This window comes from Rhinolophus sinicus, linkage group LG01, assembly GCF_036562045.2.
Source record: "Rhinolophus sinicus isolate RSC01 linkage group LG01, ASM3656204v1, whole genome shotgun sequence".
Taxonomy (NCBI): Eukaryota; Metazoa; Chordata; class Mammalia; order Chiroptera; family Rhinolophidae; genus Rhinolophus; species Rhinolophus sinicus.
In genome coordinates, this window is record NC_133751.1 from 172,065,571 (window position 1) to 172,085,755 (window position 20,185).

Consider the following 20,185-nt stretch of genomic DNA (forward strand, 5'->3'; position numbering starts at 1 on the left):
ATTTTGTGTTCACCACCCAGAGTCAGTTCTCCTTCCATCACCACTTTTAAGATTTACTCTTAGCTACTTTTAATTATATACAAAATAAAAGCCAAACTTAGTGGGCTTGTTATATAAGGTTCCGTGTGATCTAGTTCCTACCTATTTCTTCACCTTCCCCTTATGCTTTTCTTACCTTCTATAATTGCTGCTCATGTTACTTTTCATTAAAAGTCTTAACTCTCTAGTGTATGTAGGCAGTGTTTTATTGTTTAGAGTTTCCCATCATTCATCTGACTCTCTGGGTATAGGCTCTTACCTGTATTTCCTCAGACATTTGTGATATCTTTGGCTGTTCAGAACTCTTTTTCCCAGTAGGAACTTTCAGAGGATGTTGGTGTCTTGGGAGAAAGTTTTTGCCCCTATTCTTGTCACTGACCAGTTCTTTCTTATGAAACAGTATTAATTTTTAGAAGCGGTATAGCTTTTTGATTGTTTCCCACTTGATCAATGCAAATGGTAACAAGGCAAGTTAAAAACTATGTCCCTTGACAAAAGACATTTGTATGGGTGGTGTATCTTATGCCACCTACCCCTACCCCAATCCTTTTGACTGTATCTGCAAGCCTATTCACTTCACATACCTTTTTTTCCCCCACTTAACATGGGGGGAGGAAGAGATGAAAATATTCCTAAGCCTATTAATTTTTTTAGGTTTTTACTCATTCTTCATCATAAGTAAAGATACTATTTTTGAGGGTCTGATTGTATCAATTTGTTCCTAAGTGAGTCATCAGAAGTGGGTTGTGGTCACTGGTGTGATTAGTCTTGGCCAATTCCTCATCTCCTCTTGGAACATACATTCCAAGAAGACAGCATATCCACTAATTAGCCATGTCAGTATATGACCTCTCCTTCTCAAGAGAGTGCAAACAGCATTGCTTCCTCAGGAGCGAGATTCCATTTCCTGGAGGGCTCATGTATTTCCTTACTGAAAAACTGAGTAGAAGTTGCTGGTACTGTTTCACAGCATTTGCGTCCATTTTTTTCTGAGAAAAAACAAAAACAAAACCACCTCATTCCTCTGGTATAAATCTAGTAGTATGGAGTTCATTCTTTCTGTAGTTTTCTCTTTTCTTGATATTTCTCTACTTAATAACTTGTCCTGTTGGTTTCAATGTCCTATTCACCACTTGAAATCCTTTTCTCTCTACTATCTTTCCCGAATTTAGTCCTTCTTAGGATCCCTTTGCCCTCTGTCATAAGCTGGAGAATGGATGCTTCTCAGGGCTGTCCCCTTTTCCTCCAGTGGGCCATTCTGTTTACAGTATCCAAGGTTTGGTGCTGCTTCAGGCAGGAAACTAGAGGAGGGTCCCATCGACACCCTCGAGCAGCACTTCTCAAACCTTCCACTGTGAAGCACCAGGTTCCCTCCCTTCCCCAAATCTGTTACAGACCGATACCAGAAAAATGAAATAAAAGAAGACATAAGGAGTTCAATCTCTAATTTTTGTATTAGTTTCAGCAGACTAAATAAACTACGAAATTGCTAAAAAATTTCTAAAAGCCTACTCTTCTGTGTAGAATGGTAACAGTCCACGGACCAACCAACTTTGAGTAGTGCCAGTGCTCGGACCATTCCTCGAGTATCACTGCCTATAGGTCATTTGAAGTATTTGTCTTTTGTCTGAGGTACTGTGATTCCTAGATCTCGCGATGCTACAGTTGTCCATCATCATCGGGAGGTGGATACTACTCCTGAGAGCTGCTATTTTTAAATATCCACTCAACTGTATTCTTTGGTAGCTGCTAAGCCCTTCCTTTTCATTTATAGATCCCAATAGCATCCATCTCCTTCTTCTCTGTCCCCACAGACATTGAGTGTTTTGCTCACTTGTTCCTATCATTTTCTACTTTTCTTTCATTTTTGAAAACTGTGTACAAAAATTGTTTCAAATTTTATTATGGTTTTAATTGTATTAGATCATAAATTTGAGTATTGTATAGAATTTATGTGTTCTTTAATGTCTTTTTTATGTGGAGGTTACTCATGGTAGCATAAAATGATGGACAATGCTGTACAGATGGCAGTAGTATAGTGTGAGGGTTTTGGAGAGAGGGTTTAATTTCATTTCTGTGTGGAAGAGGTAGGCCAGGCCATTTTGAGACGTCACGTTGTCTTATTCACCAAAATTGTTTTTGAGTACATGTAGTTATTAAAAATTTTGTGTTTATAAATAAATGAAAGAGAATGAGAACTAACATTTATTGAGGGCCCAGAATGTGCTATGTACTTTACATATAGTATCTCTTTTCAATAAGAATCTTTACTTACTAGCATATTCAGAATCACCATGTGGTATCAGAGGATTTATTTTATAAGAAGTAATTAATTAAACTAGGTTGTAAGCCCCCCTTGGCAGGTGATGATGTTACTGGTGTCAAACATTGGAGACCCTTTTACGCTGCAGGGTTATATAACGTGGGCACCCAGGGAGAGGTGTGAACTCTTTGAGTTCTTTGGGGGCTTATTTAATCCATTACCGCTGTGCTAAATAAAAAATTCATCATGCCTCACAATAGTGCCCAAGTGTTTCTAGGCAGTGAACTCAACAGTTTACTGCTGTGAATGCAAATAGATTTGTAACCATTCAAGCCCTGATGAGGGCAGGGAGGCAGAACATGAGGGAACCATCATAACTACATTTTTCCAAGGACATCAGGATAAATCTGTGGGCCTGAGAAGATGATCCTGATGTAAAAAAACATTATAAATTATTTGGTTTCTAATTTTACAGTTACATCAGTTTCTAGGAACTCTTCAGCCGTCTGCTTAAAGAGTTATGAAGCCTGCGTTACTCATTAAAACCTTTAGTTGTGAACCCCAAGTGACCTTGTATGACTTTACATCTGCAATAGACCTCTGACTCTGTCAGTGACAGAGATGTCATTGACTCACCTTAGTCTAAGCATTAGTGACATGCACAGGTTTTGATATCTTGGTTATAAGCCCCATCCTTTTATCCTCATGGTTGCAAAAGGCTTCCATTCAAATGTTTGTTTTTCCTTTCTCATTCACCTACTGCTATTTCACAACACTTTCTTTTGTAAAAAATACTATTATAATTATGATTATGTAATAATTACATAATATATATATATATCATTCACAACCTAGAAGAAGGTATCAGAGAATACAGAGTTAAATTAGTTATTCTTAATAGGAATTTAAAACCCCCAGAATCATAAACTATCATCTATAACCTCTTTCCTTTTTTGTGGAAATGAATTCTGATCTAGATATGCTGATCTAGTGGTACTTCGTCACAGGCCATTTGTCTATTAGTGAAAACTATCAGTTAAATCCTAGAGGTTTTACCATTTTCTAGTGAGAAGAGATTTTGACTTCAAAGACTTCGTATTTTGTTTGTCTTACTATTGATGAATTTTAAGATTGAAGTTACATTCAAACATGTATAGAAATTTACATATGTAAAGTGTTTATGAGTTAGAGAAAATGATGAACTAAGAATTGATTTAAAGCAATGCTGTTACATTTTGTCTTTTTCTTTTCTTTTCTTTTCTTTTCTTTTCTTTTCTTTTCTTTTCTTTTCTTTTCTTTTCTTTTCTTTTCTTTTCTTTTCTTTTCTTTTCTTTTCTTTTCTTTTCTTTTCTTTTCTTTTCTTTTCTTTTCTTTTCTTTTCTTTTCTTTTCTTTTTCTTTTCTTTTCTTTTCTTTTCTTTTCTTTTCTTTTCTTTTCTTTTCTTTTCTTTTCTTTTCTTTTCTTTTCTTTTCTTTTCTTTTCTTTTCTTTTCTTTTCTTTTCTTTTCTTTTCTTTTCTTTTCTTTTCTTTTCTTTTCTTTTCTTTTCTTTTCTTTTCTTTTCTGACATTGCATCCCCATGACTTATTTTATACCTGGAAATTTGTTCTTTTTAATCCTCTTCCCCTTTTGCCAATTTTAAATGCCAGTGTTCTTATGTCTAAAATGGCAGTGCTTTTCAAAATGTTGAGTACACATGAAGAATATACTTTTTTGTCTCAAATAGAATCATTTTATATTTTTACAATATACATGAAAGACATTATCATTGAGAATATGATTATTGAATTAATATATTCACAGTCTTTTCAAAAGTATTGTTTTGAAAAATGCTTACAATTTTATGCTGTGATTGTCAAGATCATATTTAGTTGGTCCTTACAATAGTCAGCATAATTAAAAAACTAGGCTTGGGAATATGGTGGATGATAGTTATTGATTCTTCTCAGAAATATAATATTTTTCATTCATAGATGTTATTACATAATATTTTGATTCAGATAAATATCTAATCATTTGAATCAAGGTCCAAAGTTATTTGAACTTTAATACAGAAGAACCAAAAGGAAATAAAGCAGAAAGCTTTATGAGATAAGTGTTATTTCCTGTTTCCAGCATGGCGAAATATCATGAAAACAGTCCTTTAAACTATGTTGGGCTTTGCAATTTACCCTTACTGCTTTATTTATTTCTCTAAAGAAGTAAATATCTCGTGAACTACTTAAGTTAAAGATCAAGTACATCAGGAAAATAAGAGTTGTCTCTTTTAGACAATGAGACTTTGTTTGAAGAAGATTGCTCTTAATCCTGGCTTCCAAAAATAAATAATTAAAATGAGCCCAGGATAAGAATTCCTGAACATAATTAAGAATCTGAACACTAAAACTTTATAACAACTTAGAAATAAATATCCTTGAACTATATTTAAAAATTACATCTGAATTTGAATTAGTTAAGTAAATTGTAAAGTTAGTAAAAGTGATTCCTAATTTCAATGCAAGTCAACCCATTTTTATATCTCAGTAGATACTGTAGGTTTATATACAATTTAACAGCCAGATGATGTAAGTCAAATCCAAAGTCTGAAAGATCTGCTCCTAGTGCCATTTTAAAATAGAATTGACACTGAGAGGACTTCATTCCATTTCATGCTGTCCATTAACAAGTCTCTGAGAGGCCAAATTAATTCTAGCAGCCACCGGAGAGTTCTGATTCTTGATTGATTTCAACACCTTCCCTCCTGCCCTGCCAATGCATTTTGTACCTCGAGTTCATCCTGGACCAAAAAGATTTCCAGAGAATTAGGTGTGATCATGATCTAAAGTTTGAGGCTTGAGGCTACAATGAACAATAAACAAATAGCTTGGCCTGGATTTTTAATACTTTTTTTCAGTTTACCTAAAAGAAAACTTACCCTTTCATCTAAACTCTGTGTGTGTGTGTGTGTGTGTGTGTGTGTGTGTGTGTGTGTGTGTGTTTGTGTGTGTGTGTATTTGCTGCTATGTGGGACAGTTACGGTATTTTGCCTATAAATGCTTTCAGTCTTCTAATAACATAACGGGTAGAAAGAGAGGCCAAAAATTCATGTCAAGAAGGAAGAATATACATAATATATTTGAGGGTGTAGGTAGGAATGGGGAACAAAAAATGCTGCTGAGAATACAGGACGAAGAGAAAGAAAGCCTGGAGGTGAGTTGCTTCAGAGGCCAACTGCAGAGTTGGAATGTGAGGGTGATTCAGGAGAGTTGGCCCAGAGGTGAAGGCCAGATGCCACAGGATGTCAGGAATTGGCAGGGAGGGCAGCCTCATCTGAACTTGTAGGCCAGAAAGCCTAGAAAGAAAATACGCTGAAGTGACTTGAAGAAGAGTTTCAGTTTGGACTGGTGGGTAGAGGGAAATGTGGCACCAAGAAGTCAAATAAAAAGTAATATCATATAAACTCTTTGTCTATAACTGAAGCCAGTTCAGCAAGAACTGAGCAATAGGAGTATGGACATATAATCTACCAGTTTTTATATAAACCCTGAGAGCAATGGAAAGTGTAGTTCTGAACTTTACACAATGGAGGTATTAAGGGACATTGCCCTTTGGGGGAAGGGTATTGCAAAGACGAAAAGATTGAAACGGTAGAAATCAGCCATCACAGACCACCAGAGAGTGTATTTGGACCATTGCATTACCCAGAGAGCAAATTGAAAGAAGACCTGACTCCAACCATTGAAGGAAGCGCCCATCCTCCCAGGGGACTGCAGTTCGCAGGGCTCCATGAGATCATTTACTGCCTACATGCCTTATTTGTTTGTACTCCAAAAGCAGCCATCGTAGGCTTTGAGAACTTTCTTGGTGCCTATTGGCTCCTGTTAGTCACTTTTGGGTTGCTCAAAGGCCCTAAAATAGGTGTTGGGCAGTGTGCCCAAGGTGGCATTCCAGTTGTTCATTTATGATTTCTTCTTCGGTGGGGAATAGGGCTGGAAGCCACCTGCAGGTCTCCGCGAGAGAAGTGGCAGTGTTGAGATTTACCCCTTATACTCAAAGGCAGAGTTACTGTCACTTATACCTGGGGAATGCACTCCTTTCTCGGTGCCACCAGTGCAGAGACCTGAGAAAAAGCACTATTTGGGGAGATTGGCTTCCTTAGCTAGACTGCTCAAATGAAGGCAGATGTTTTATTCAGCCAACATTTAATAGTGGAACATTTCCCAGATCCTCATTCTGGAATATTAGAACCAGGACAGCTCAACGCGAAAGGTTTCATGGCAAATACTTTTGGGAAATGCAGCATTCTACATCCTTTCCCAGAGTTCCACAGTGCACATGGTCCTCCGAGAAGCCTTTTAAAAAGGAAACCTGTTTTACTTCATCTAACTCACTGTGCGCCCCAAATTCATTTAACTTTAGACCTCATTTTTTCCTGAATACTTATTAATATTCCTTGGAACTCAGTATTAAAAGGATGAGGATTTAGAAGGCAGTTGCTGAGAGGGGACACAAACTGCTGATAGACACAGAAAGGATGAAACTATCAAAAACAAATTTTGTCCAACTTGGAGCTAAGAATTTTTTGTATGAGCTAAGAATTCATTGTGTGCCTCAGGTAGCCTGCTTCTTTTAGCATCTTACCTTTCAGAGTTACTAGTAAAGCCTGTATAAACAACAGTGCCCTCAAAGGGCTACATTTCTTGTTATCAAATCCTGACATTAGCTGCTAAGTGGTGTTTATTTTATTTTTTATTTATTTAGCTGCAGAGTTTTTTAATCGAGTTGAAGAGTAATTAATTTAGTCTAATTGTGAGCACACCAGTTTGATAGAAAATATTTTTGAGGACAACAATTCTTTTAAAATTTAAAAATATATTTGGTAAAAATACCCAGGTTACCAAGTTATTTTTGGCTTGGGTCATCTGTGTATAATATAGTAATTGTATACAAATGATGGCTTTAAGAAGATAGTTCTCCTGAGATTTTGTTGGCTGTGTTACTTAGCAAGTTTTTTTAGCAACTGGTGATAACCTTTAAGCACAATTCCTATTACTGTGTTTCCCCGAAAATAAGACCTAGCCGGACCATCAGCTCTAATGCGTCTTTTGGAGCAAAAATTAGTATAAGACCTGGTCTTAGATTAATATAATATAATATAATATAATATAATATAATATAATATAATATAATATAATATAATATGCTATAATATATAATATAATATAAGACTGGGTCTTATATTAATTTTTGCTCCAAAAGACGCATTAGAGCTGATGGTCCGGCTAGGTCTTATTTTCGGGGAAACGCAGTATATCTGAATTAATGACATGTCATGGAGTAGAAAAGACAACTATTTTAAAAGGTTTCCAAAACATTATTTACTCTCAGGTATAAAGGCATTTGAAAACACTGTTATTGGATGTTCTACCGACTCCACAATTTCCTTCCTCCAAAAAAAAAAAAAAATTTCTGCTTCATTTATTAATATGGTTTGTTTCATCCACAGAGGCCAGCAAGCTTGTTATGTCCTACGTAGCAGCTGTTTGTGGAAAAGGAGCAGAAGTTAATCAAGTCAAAGAACAGCTTTTGCAGTCCAACCCAGTCCTGGAAGGTAGGCTTTCTGTGTACATTGGGTCGGTGTGACTTGAACAGTAGATCCAGTTTTCCAGGCACTGCAGATACCTGGTGTGCTGGGAGGTGGGCTGGGAGGGAAGAGGAAGGAAGAGATTCAGGCCCAGACCTGCCAAGCAAATGAGCTGTATCCTAAGGACACTTGGCTTTAGTGCTTAAAGGAGGGAACAGTTTACTCATATAAAAGGAGCTTTCCCACTTAAATTACTTTTTCCCTTTCAGGTTTTATTTGAATCACTTAAATTTTGCTTACAAGTAAACAACTAATACTTGCATTTGACTTAATGGCTAAGAAAAACTTGGTGGAAGAGAGCAATGTGAGTGTAGTGCTATTTTATTAACATCATTCAGGATAAACCATATGGCTGCCTATTTCTGTTGTCAGGGAAACCAAGGTTATGCCAGAGAAACATTTACGAGCCAGTGTTTTCAGGACCACAGAAAGCCTAAACCTGACTGTAGAGCTCAAATTCTATGGTTGGCCACCATCTGTATTAGCTCTGGCTGCCATGACAAAATACCATAGACTGGGTGGCTTAAATAACAGTAATTTATTATCTCACACTTCTGGAGGCTCCGAAGTCCAAGATCAAGGTTCTGGCAAGGTAGTTTTTCCTTCTGAGTCCTCTTGGCTTGGAGGCAGCTGCCATCTCGCTGCTGTGTGCTCACATGACCTCTTTGTGCACAGTGGTGGTGGTGGTGATGGGAGCTTGGCCGGCTCATGACCTCATCTAACTCTAATTGCCTGCCAAAGGCCCCATCTTCAAATAGCATCACATTGGGGTTAGGGTTTTAACCTATGAATTTGTGGAGGGGAGCACAAATATTCAGTCCATAATACCACCAGGAAAAAAAAAGCTGGAGGTGAGTCCCGAATGCCACTGAGGTTGGCATAAACCATCACTAGAAACCGTCCTATACTTTGGAAACTAACTCAAAGTCTTTCCTTATTGATGACAACCCCTCTACGTTGCTTTATATTGTAAGCATGTCTTTATTGTCATTTAACATAGTTGCTGGGATAGAGTAGGGTTTCTCAACCTCAGCACTATTGACACTTTGGCTGGATAAGTCTTCGCTGTGGAGGGCTGGTTTGTGCACTGTAGGATGTTTGGCAGCATCCCTGCCCTTGCCCACGAGGTGCTAGTAGTACCGCTGTCCTGGGTTGTTACCATTGAAAATGTCTCTGGATATTGCCACATGTCCTTGTGGGGTCAGAACCACCTGTGATGAGGATCTCTGGTCTAGAAGAATAGTTGGTTCAACCCTTTATTCGGAGTTCATGGTAGGTCAAGATTTAACATGGATTAAAGCAGAACTGCTTTGGGGTGGGGGGATAGCCCCCAATGTGGAAGGACAGAAGCCTTTGTCACTTAGGCCTAGCCTCTTCCTTACACTTTACTACAGGAAGACGTTATGCACCCTTATCTCCCAGCGAGTGAAATAGTCATGAAAATACTTTAATTTTGTGGAAAGCAAAGGCTGAAACATCTAGGTATTATATTGTTATTGGTCTTTCTTCCTCTTTCAGTACCTTCTCGAATAAAGAAGCTGCTGTAAAAGTGTTCTATCTTCCTGTTACTGTTTTAGGGTTTAACTTTTCGTTTACTGTCTTTTGCTTTTAAGTTAAGGTGCTGTCCATGTGTTGTATTTCTGCATATGTTTATTTTAAGAATGCTGTGATCCTAAGGAGAAGCACTGTGGAATGCTATAGCTTGCATCTGTGATTAGAATCTGGCCTTTTATTCCATGGTATTTGAAGCCAGGCCCCAGTGCAGGAAATGGCAGAAATGTCTGCTGTGGGCTTGCATTATCTTTTATGGGAATGCTTTACTTTTTAACTAGAGCTGCTACTGTAAATGAACATTTAGAACAATGAACTTAAAAAAAACAATTGAGGAATGTGTCTCAAGTGTTCTATAATGGAACGCTTGTTTTTGATTCTGTGGCTCACAATAAAAGACTTGAGTGTTTAGAGCTGTGTTTAGTAATGTGCAACTCAGATTTGTTTGATGAAAAGATGGTTTATGGCTTGCAAATGGTGCCCTGAGTAAAGTTTTTTTGAAGCAATTCCTTCACTTGCGCTTGACCTTCAAGCCACAATAAACTGACTTTCATGTATCAGCATCTTGAGTTGGGTTTGGGGGCCGGTCAAGTTAGTTAACTTGGCAACCCTATGTATTCATACCCACTAGGAAGGATTAACATGTGAAAACACGAGAAATGTCATGGTCTTCATGATAACTAGGTCAACACTCACCATTTTCAAGATTGCATTTATTAAAGCCTTTTAAGCTGGTGGTGGACATGGGATGACAATGTGAATCACTTCAGCAAGCATCCTGTTTCGAGTATTTCCCGTGTGTAGTTTTCGTCACTCAATATAGCATCTCAGTATATTTTCTACTAAAGAGAGAATTTGGTGTCGGGGACCTACCAAACCATACCCATTCCAAGAGGAGTATCTGATATAATACAAATAACTTTCCCTGTGTTGATTTTGTGTTAAGTAAGCAGGAGCCAACTATTTGTTTTTTCTTTAATCAAGAGCATAAGAAAACCAGCTAATGTGAAATACAACAATCACATTTGGCAGCCAAATATCCAAAGTGAACTTCGACTTAAACACACACTTGCATGCCTGATCTGGTGATTGCTTTCAAAACTTGGACCAGCTTTTAGCCCTTAGTTATCATTTGAGCTCTTGTTACTCTAATCTTATTCTCTCCATTTAATTTAATGAAGTTATGGAGGCTTCCAGGGATTTGATGCCTGGCCTCTTAATCTAAAGATTCATTTCTCTTCACCACATCATCATGTCTCTTCAGCCCTTGCTACCTGTAGTGTGGTCCAGGGATGCCAGTAACAGCTGTGGGGTGGGTGTGACGGGGCATTGGTAGAAATGCAGAATATCTTGCGCGTCCCTAGACTCAGTGAACAAACGCCTGCACTTCAACAAGATCCTCAGGTGATTGGTTTGTACATTAAAATCCAAGGAGCCTCGTTGAGCTTCTGAAGCGCAGGGATCCCCTCTGCTTATACAGACTTACATTTATTCGACTTAATCCTCTGTTACCCTGGCCCAGATTAATTTGCTCCTACTTTGTGCACAAGCTTGGTAAAATGATGCGTTTGCCTTACGAGACTATGAACTACCTGTGGTAAACAGGAACCCTGTGCCTGGGCAGCATCAACCCATGGTTCTTATGTGCCCTGTGGGAGATCCTGGCTCTGGAGCAGCAGAGATAGAAAGGAACACACTTGGATTTTGCATTATGGGCCAGTTCGATTTTCCTTATATTCTGAAAAATTTCACTTAGATCCGACGAACATGAGCTAATAAAAGTATGTAGCATTTTTAGCCTATTGGAAATGACTTTAGTTTTCAAATCTCTTACTCTTTGTGTTATATATTTACCATATTTTGCTGTGTATAACGCACACTTTTTTGCCCATATTTGTGAGGGGAAAAGTAAGGTGCGCATTATGTATGGTTAGTACTAATTTCATATCTATATAAATGTTTTTAGTTCTTTTATTTATGCTTATGAGTTAAAAATGTAACTCTAGAAATCAATAACGATACCTGTATGCAAAATAATAAATACCCTGTAATACAGTAATCGGTTTTGTTGAATTTACGACAAACTTGCAATGAGGAAGAATTCTTAGCCTTCTATGATGCATAAATGTCACAAATTTGTTACTAGTACATAAAATTTCTTGTACCCTGTATCTGTTGTGTTTTGTAATTACTTGTTATGTAAAATTTCTTGTATCATAATATGTTAAAAAATGAATGCTACAATTCCTTTATAATACAAAAAAAAGTGCCTAAATATAAACAAATAAAAATTTGAATTGAAAAATTGAAACAAAAGCTTTTTTTCCCCCTCTGAAAGTTAGGGCCAAAAGCGTGGATACGCATTATATATAGGCGTGCACTATACTCAGCAAAATATGGTAATCACATTTAAATAGCTTTACTTAAAATTATTAAACAGTTTAAAGTCTCTTGGGTCTTATTCTATCTGGAAACCTTATCAAGTTTATTACCTTTGGTAATATTTAGTTGTAGTTATCTCTGAAATAATCTTACTCACTGATGATAATGATTGGAAAGCATAGAAGCCTTACTTGCTAGCCATTCAGTTAACGACTGTCAAAACAGTTGAAAGGTCTTGAATTAAACAAGGTTAAGTTTACAGTAATTGTTGAAAAAAAATCCATGAGTCATAGGAATGACTCTTTTTCTATGAACTTGTAATAAGACATGGAAGCTTTAGTATGCTTTTGTTAAGTATGTTTCTGGAAATTTTGGACTGAAATGTCATTGCTACAACTTGTATTTTCTAGGATTTATAGATGTCATATATTACATTAGCTTTATCTCTCTGCTCAAAATTATTTTTTTTGTCAATTTTAACCATGCATCTGTTTCTTTCTTACTAGCGTTTGGAAATGCCAAGACTGTAAGGAATGACAACTCCTCTAGATTTGTAAGTATTTGTATAAGCATAAGTGTTAACACTAATATTTAGCTCATGTATGTTAAACAACTAGTAGATGTTTAATATTTCTTAATACACACATTTAAAAAAGAATACCATTGCTATTGAGACACTGAAAGTTTTCTAAGGAATTCATTTTTTTGCTTTCTGGAATTTTCCCTTTTAATTCTTGGAGTGACAAGCTCTTTGTTTTTCATCATCTATCATAAAATTCCATTAATTTAAATGAGGCTATTTAGAATAACTCTTATCTGAGTTTTGGTATTTAGAAATTGTAATTAAGAGTCAGAAATTAAGTAGAAGGAAGGAGAAGCTGGGTGTCAAATTTGTATGCTCTACAGATTTTGACCGTTAGGCAGTGGGACCAGAATGGATACAGGTGTATTCTAACACTTTGGAAAAGTAAAATTATGAGGTTTAGCAATGGCACCTAATGGGGAGAGGGAGAGAGGACTGAATAGTGAAACCTGAAGGTAATTGTTGTTTGGAGTGTGATTGAGTTGGAAAGTGTGAATTCCACTGATAGAAAACTTTCCAGCCCATCTCTCCAGCATGTACTTACATATCTGCCCTTGGGGATCTCTAGCCGGCCTGCACTCTGTTGTGCCTCTGGTCTTTACAGGGACACAGACACTGCCTGGAGGAAGCTGGGGGAATCGTGTTGAGTATGATGGTGGCATTCTGAAATTGGTCCCTTTTTCCTATAGTTTAACCAATTTTATAAATTTTATTATAAAATATCATTTACTTTATAAACTCTCTTCTCATACACATTTCTTGGGACCATTTTTGATGATCTTTTATGCCTTCCTGCCACAGACCCTTCCTGCCCTTTCTCTTCCCTTCCTCTTTTAGCCCATTTTGGATTTTCCTCATTAGAGTTACCCAGTCTTAAGGCAAGAGAATGACCTCCGAGGGAGATAGTTTTGATAGCTTGGAAAGTGGAAGGTTTCTAATTCCAAGGCTGCAAATTTTTTCCATTGGATTAGCCCCGTCAGTTGTTATAACTGATTTGAGCCATGCCTTTTCCTGTTGTGGTCATCAGGCTAATCTAATTATATAAATAGAATTAGAAGCAAAGTATGGGCAGATAGAAGTAATTCCAATAGATCAAGCTGCTTTATGGAGATTTTATTTTTACTGTTTGCAAATTACACACACACTTGACAGAAAATATTTGCAAATATATTTAGTCTTAGACCACGAAAGTAGAGGAAAACCATGCTGCTTAAAGAGTCATTCCTACTGTGTGACATTTGAAATCTAGTCAAAGGCTTGGCAGGTAATAGAGCTTATTAACTAACTTCAGAGAAATCCTATTATAACAGAGATATTAGGATATGAGATTAATACTAGATTATGGGCTAAATCATTCCATGCCCTGTTTTTAGTAATTTCTCTGCTTTGTGGTCTCTGACTTGACCAGTAACATACTCAAATCCATATTATAATTTTACAGGACTACTGGGTTCCAAGTTACTACTATATGTAATAGTGGTTTATGACTCCAGGGGAATTGCATTTCCCTTGACAGTGATTGACGGGTTATCCCAGGATGAACTTCACTGAGAAATCTGGTAGACCTTGCGATGGTCTAGTTAGACTTGCTTGCTGTGGCTGGCATTTTAGACCATTGTTCCATGGAGGTGCTTCATGGTGTTTCTCACACCACCTCTATTTTTACATATTGAGCTTCTATTAAGAAAGAGAGGCACTGTTTTTTGCAAACAAACATTTGAAGGCTTTGGAAATCATTGCTCAACCAAGGGTATCAGGGGAAGAGAGGAGTTCTTTGTTGAACACGTACTACTCGTGTGTGCCAAGAGCCAAGTTAGGCACTGGACAGTGTAGGAGAGAACCTATAGGGTCGGGAAAGTTTCATTACCAAACCTCTCGTTCAGTAGGAATGAAAAAGCCACACAAAATTCATTTGTTTAAAACATTTTTATTTATTTATGCATAAACATAGGTCTCCCTGCATCTCCTCTTGCAGCCTGCTATCCACTCTGCCAGCAGCTGGAGTGGCCTTTATAAACTTAAGTCCCATCACTGTCCTGCTGAAAGTCCTCAGTGGCTCCCCCTTGAACCTGGAATATAGGACAGGCTCCCCTGGAGGCCCTGCATGAGCAGGGGCCTGTTCTACCCTTGTCTGCCCTTATTCAGTCTCAGCCACACAAGCCTGTGTGACTGTCAAGCATACCACACACTTTCTAGCCTTAGCCTTTTGCAGTTGCCCATGCTCTATCCACAGATCTTTGCATGGACGCATCTTGTTTTACTTTGCTCTCACCTCAGATGTCACTTCCATGATGCTTTTTCCAGACTCTGTGACTTCATCCTGTTTTTATTTTTTCCAGGCATTCATTAGTCTCTGGAATTATTATATTCATGTCTCCTGCTTACGTGACCATTGACCTTAGAGCCATGGGAACAAGGACCTCATTCTTGTTCCTATAGGGCCTCAGTCATGGCGCCCAGTGCCTAGCACCGTAGTAGACACTCAAAACATTTATTGATGAATGAATACCTATTTTTAAGAAGCTTATAGACTAGTCAGAAGAAATGGACGTGCTTTCTAAAAGTAATTATAACACAACACGTGAAAGAGTAAGTTCCCCATGAAAGGTACAGAGTAAGTTTTAATAAGTTCAGAATAGAGAAGCTGGAGGAGTCTGGGAAAGCAGAGAACCCTGAGTGGGCCCATATGATTCAAATGTGCCAAAATTGAGTGGAGAGCAGGCAGAGCTGGCAATACAGCATGAGGAAACTGAGGAGATAACCGGTATGGACCTGAACTTGTCAGAGTTATTTGCTATAGACCAGAAGGTCTGTGAAAGGAGCTGTGGGCCGTAGGGTTGGAAAGATGAGTTAAGGCCTCAACTGGAGGGCTGGGAGTATCAGGTTCAGGGTCTCGGGCTTTATTTGTAGGCAATGGAAAGCCACTGGTTATTTTTGAGTTGACTAGTGACACGATCAGAACCAAGCTTTTGGCAGTAGTCAAGATGTGGCTGGATGGGAAGAGTGCCATGCCAATATCAGCGGAATCCTCAGTGTTGTCCAATAGTTTTTCCTTAGTCAGCTTCCTTTTTCATTTTCCACAGTGGTTATTCTACTCTCTTCAAACCTCTTATCCTTTACTCTCAGCTGATGATATGCCTGCTTCACAGAAATCATCACCACTACCACCATTTTCCTCCTCCTCCTCCTCATCTAAGCCTTTTTTTGTGCCTCAGCTGTCCCTGTATCTGTGTACACAGCCTCCTGTCATACTGGGAGATTTTCAACTCCTGTCTCACACTATTCCTAATCCCTCTACCTATGCTAGACCCTATTGCCTCCTAATCCCAGGGAACCACCTTCCATCAACATCATCCCCCTTCGTACGGTCAACCTCTCATTCTCTTGTGAAGTTACCTTTTCTTCGCTGCTTTGTAGGTGCTTCACCTGCTTTGTCCCCACCATCATGGAGAATATCAGTCACTATCCACTCAGTTGCCTGAGCTAGATTCCTGGACTTTTTAATCCTTGTCCCCCTTCTCTCTCGCCTTGTATGTTCAACCAGTACCTGTCATTGTGACTCTCTGGGTAACTCTCAACTCTGTTTGCTTTTCCCTTTTTCTACTCCTGCTTAAAGCCACCAACATTTCTCCCCTGATTACTGCCACCTCCTGTCAGCTTCATGTGGTCTTGCTCCTTTCTAGTCCATTCCACCCTAGCCAGAGTGATTTTGTAAAGAGGCAAGTCTGCTATGGGCATACTTGTTTAGGAATCCTTAATGACTTGACTTGGCTGTCAGGAAATGTCTCAGTGTCATGATGTGCTCTAACTTCCCTCACCATCCTCATAGATGCCAATTCTTATGCCTGCTCCTTCCTGCTCTTCCACCTTCTGGCCTGCCCGACTTCTGATACTTTGCATTTAAGCTAGGGCAGACTTCCTCTTCTCCCCTTGTCCCTTTGCTTTGTGCATAGCACTATGACCCACTGTAGGATATATCCCCATACACAGTAACGTCTTGTTTACCTGTCTCCATTTCCCCACCTAGGCTTTACGTTTTTGAGGGCAGGTCCTGTGTCCTGTTTTCCCTTGTTTGACTACTTGAGTATCTAGGAAGTTGTTTGGTAGGCCTTTACTTAAGAATAAGTGAAGACTTTAAAAGGCCAGATGACCCATGATAATGAAGAAGGAGAAGGAGAAAGAACATGCATGAGCTAATAAAAAGGCACAAATTGCATCGTTGACTGAGTGCCATGTGATCATGTTTCTTCTCCCTTACCATTATTATTAAAATAGAAAAGAGTTAAAGTAATTCTTTGGGAGAATTATTTACAAACCGTCTATCTGACTATTACTAAGGTAGAACATGAAACAAAACTAAAGGCTACTTATTAGATCAACACACCCTTTTCCAAACAAAAAACAGCTGTCAAGGCTATTCTGTTATACTTGTTACTCTTTAACTAAACAATTACAGGCCAAATCTTTAAAAATCACAGTATGAAACTCCATGTGTGTTTCTCTGTGTTTAATATACCATCTATAAAGTGTAATACGAACCTGGTTATATATTGCTGTGTAATCTAGGTTAAAAGCCTAAGAGAGTAATACCAATCAGTCTTTGATTCTGAACTGTTCACTCTACATAGCCATGTATTTGATTTGAGTAGATACAAAAACAGTACTTGAAGTGTTCCACTGTCCAGTATGATTAGATTTTCTAGCCATTGTTCAAAACATATTTTCCCTATAAAAACGAAATAATTTATCTTCCCAACGAGTGCATATGCAAGGGATACTTATTTTCCTCAGTTTTATTCTCGAATTGAATATACACACCCTTCAGAATTTGAAATATGTATCTGAAATGGAAAAGTTACGTGATGGCTGAGAAGCTCTGTTCTTGAATTAGCAGTGGGATATGTCAGCTTTGAGCTAACGTGGTATTTAATATGAATTATTCATGGAGGCATTGTTTTGCATCATGGTTATATAAACTGTCTTTCTTAATTACATTTAAACAAATATATAAAGGGCTCAGTATGCTATTCTCTTAGAAGATAATGCTGACTGAATATTTTGAGGTGAACTTGAAAACTCACTAAATCTTTCTTTGGCAGGGCAAATATATGGATATTGAATTTGATTTTAAAGGCGATCCACTGGGAGGAGTGATTAGTAACTGTGAGTATTTTACCTGAATTCTTTTAAAGAAGTTCAAAATAGTAAAATGTGTGTTTATAATAGAATTTTTTAGATAGTTGGGTCTTCAAGAGATGGATATAGAATACGTTTTCTTAGATTTTTAACCTATCATTTCAGATTGTCTTATATAATTTAATTTCTAAATCTTTTTAAAAGAATACTTAATCTTTACCTTTGACAACTTTTTAGGAGTCTGCTAAAGAAATAGGTATTTGTCCAACTGTATTTTATACTCTATAGATCTTTAAGCCAATCCAGTAATGAAAAAGATCCTCCAATGCTTATTTTGGTTAACAAAATTATTTTATGACTAAAAACAAAATATAAATAGTTGATTTTAATTTAATAATTTGGGGGGGTAGCATTTATCTAACATAATGAGTAGACCTCTATTTCAAGATTTTTGTGAGACATTTTTTTTTGTCCTTCCATTTATTTAAATCATTGAGTATAATAGACCCATTAGGTAGAAATAGATTTATTACCCTCCTTTAGTCATTATTTATGATTATAGAAGTGAAATGTTCTCTGTCAAAGTGAAAAAACAGTATCAGGTGAGGTTTGCTTAACAGCCACAGGTCAAGAGTTTTCTAAAGTGGTCATAATGGCCAGTATCTATTATAAATATGGCGATGCCATAAGTGCTTTGTGGCATGCATACATGTGGCATTGCCCTGATGTCTGCTCGTGCTGGTTTTGTAGTTGATTAGTTTGAAACATTTAAGACGATGACCCAGGGTTTGTGCACCTCCTATTGGAGCCACGACCTGGTTGTCCTCTTGAGTCCTCTAGTTTTTTTGAGGGCCATCCTTTTGAACCTCCCATTACCTCAGCCTCCTCACCACCCTGTGGTGCTATTGGGATTGTTAGCATGAAAATGAACTAAGTTTAGACTTGATAAACAAAATGACAAATGACTCAGATATCCAAAGCAATGCTCATTATATTTGTGATAGCAGTGGCATTGCTTCTTCAAATGAACTTTAAAGCTGAACCCCAAATATGAAACAGATAAATAAAGTAAGACCTGGTCTGGTTTAACAGGAGATGATGGCTAGCCAGAACCCCTGGGCCCCTAGGCAGCCTGTGAGATCTTCCTGATGAAATTTAGAACCAGATGAATACCACTTGAAAGTTAGTGTTTTAAGTAATTTGGGCGAACTATGCAGCCTATTTCAAAAAAAAAGAAAAGAAAATTACTGTTCGTAGAGTAACCTTCTAGAGCTAGTTTCCTCATCTTTGAAAGAGTGGGATTAAATTGGATAAATTCGATGGCTCTTCCCATTTTCACCATTTTGTTGTTTTTAAATAGTTTAATTTTCCATTTTAGTTTGACTGACTACACATTTTATGTGCCATGCGTTGGGATTATCCATATTTGAAAAAGTGTGTGTTTATTAGAGAAATATCTTAAAAAAACATAAATTTTTAATATGAAATGAAATTGGCTAGGATAGTACTACTTAGGTTAAAGGTTTTTATATGTCAAATACAGAAGCAAAAGTACCTGTGCAAACTATATATGACGTAACCGAAAGCAGATGATTATAACCACGCCAAGCTTGTTACGCAAGCTCCCTTCACAATGTATGGCAGCTCTTGAGAGCTGCATAGGAAAAGGTATGCCTCAGATTTAATTTTTAAGACCACCATTTTAAGGAATTGTTTATTTTCATTCTGAAGATGTTCATAAATCTTTAGCATTTACTTTTTATAAGACAAATTAACTAGTTACCCTGTTTCCCCCAAAATAAGACCTAGCCAGACAATCAGACCTAATGCATCTTTTGGAGCAAAAATTGATATAAGACCCGGTATCATATTATAATATATTATATTATATTACGTTATGTTATGTTATATTATTATACCTAGTCTTATAGTAAAATAAGACTGGGTTTTATATTAATTTTTGCTCCAAAAGATGCATTGAGCTGATTGTCCAGTTAGGTCTTATTTTTGGGGAAACGCGGTATTAATTTAATAATACACTATCATTTTAAATGAGGGCAAGTTTACTGTTTTCATTATAGAACTTATATCTAAACATTCTGGAAGGATTGACTCAGTATTACTTTTGGAGGATTCTAGGAAAATATGTAAGGATTACTTTATTAAAAGTACTGGAAAATAACTTAGGTTTTACATTTGAAGTTTGAGCTCCAAACAGAACTGTGTTCCTACCCTCTAATTCTTCCAGTATCCATGGAGAATAAATATTAAACAGTCAGTTATTTTCCAATTAAGATTACTGTATCATCATGAATGGGTTTCATATGGTGTTTGTTACCATTTGTTCCCACAATGAAGTTATATTGAAATTTGTGGTAGTGGGAACACCCTGGTATTTTTGAGTATCCTTTGCTTTGGAGAGGAAAGTACTACATTAGCGGCAAGAGCAGGAAATTTCACCCTGCATAGATAGAGGACTGACTCATAGGTACTCACTGGGAGTTGCTGTCTGCTGGCTTAAGGGGATGTAAAGCAATGGGTAAACCCACTCTTTTTCTTTCCAAGCTGCCAAAAGTTAGCGTCTGGTAGCCTAGAAAAGGACACAAGATT

The 20,185-nt window shown here is 37.4% G+C and overlaps 1 protein-coding gene across 6 annotated transcripts in view; it reads left to right on the forward strand.

Annotated features, from left to right (window-relative positions):
• Window positions 1-20,185, forward strand: part of MYO1B (myosin IB) — a 171,819-nt gene that overhangs the window by 81,249 nt on the left and 70,385 nt on the right. For all 6 annotated transcript variants that reach the window (XM_019740730.2, XM_019740732.2, XM_019740734.2 and 3 more), the window contains exons 5-7: window positions 7,786-7,890; window positions 12,363-12,409; window positions 17,539-17,602. In XM_019740730.2, coding sequence (XP_019596289.2) covers window positions 7,786-7,890; window positions 12,363-12,409; window positions 17,539-17,602 — 216 coding nt within the window. The remainder of the gene's footprint in view (window positions 1-7,785; window positions 7,891-12,362; window positions 12,410-17,538; window positions 17,603-20,185) is intronic.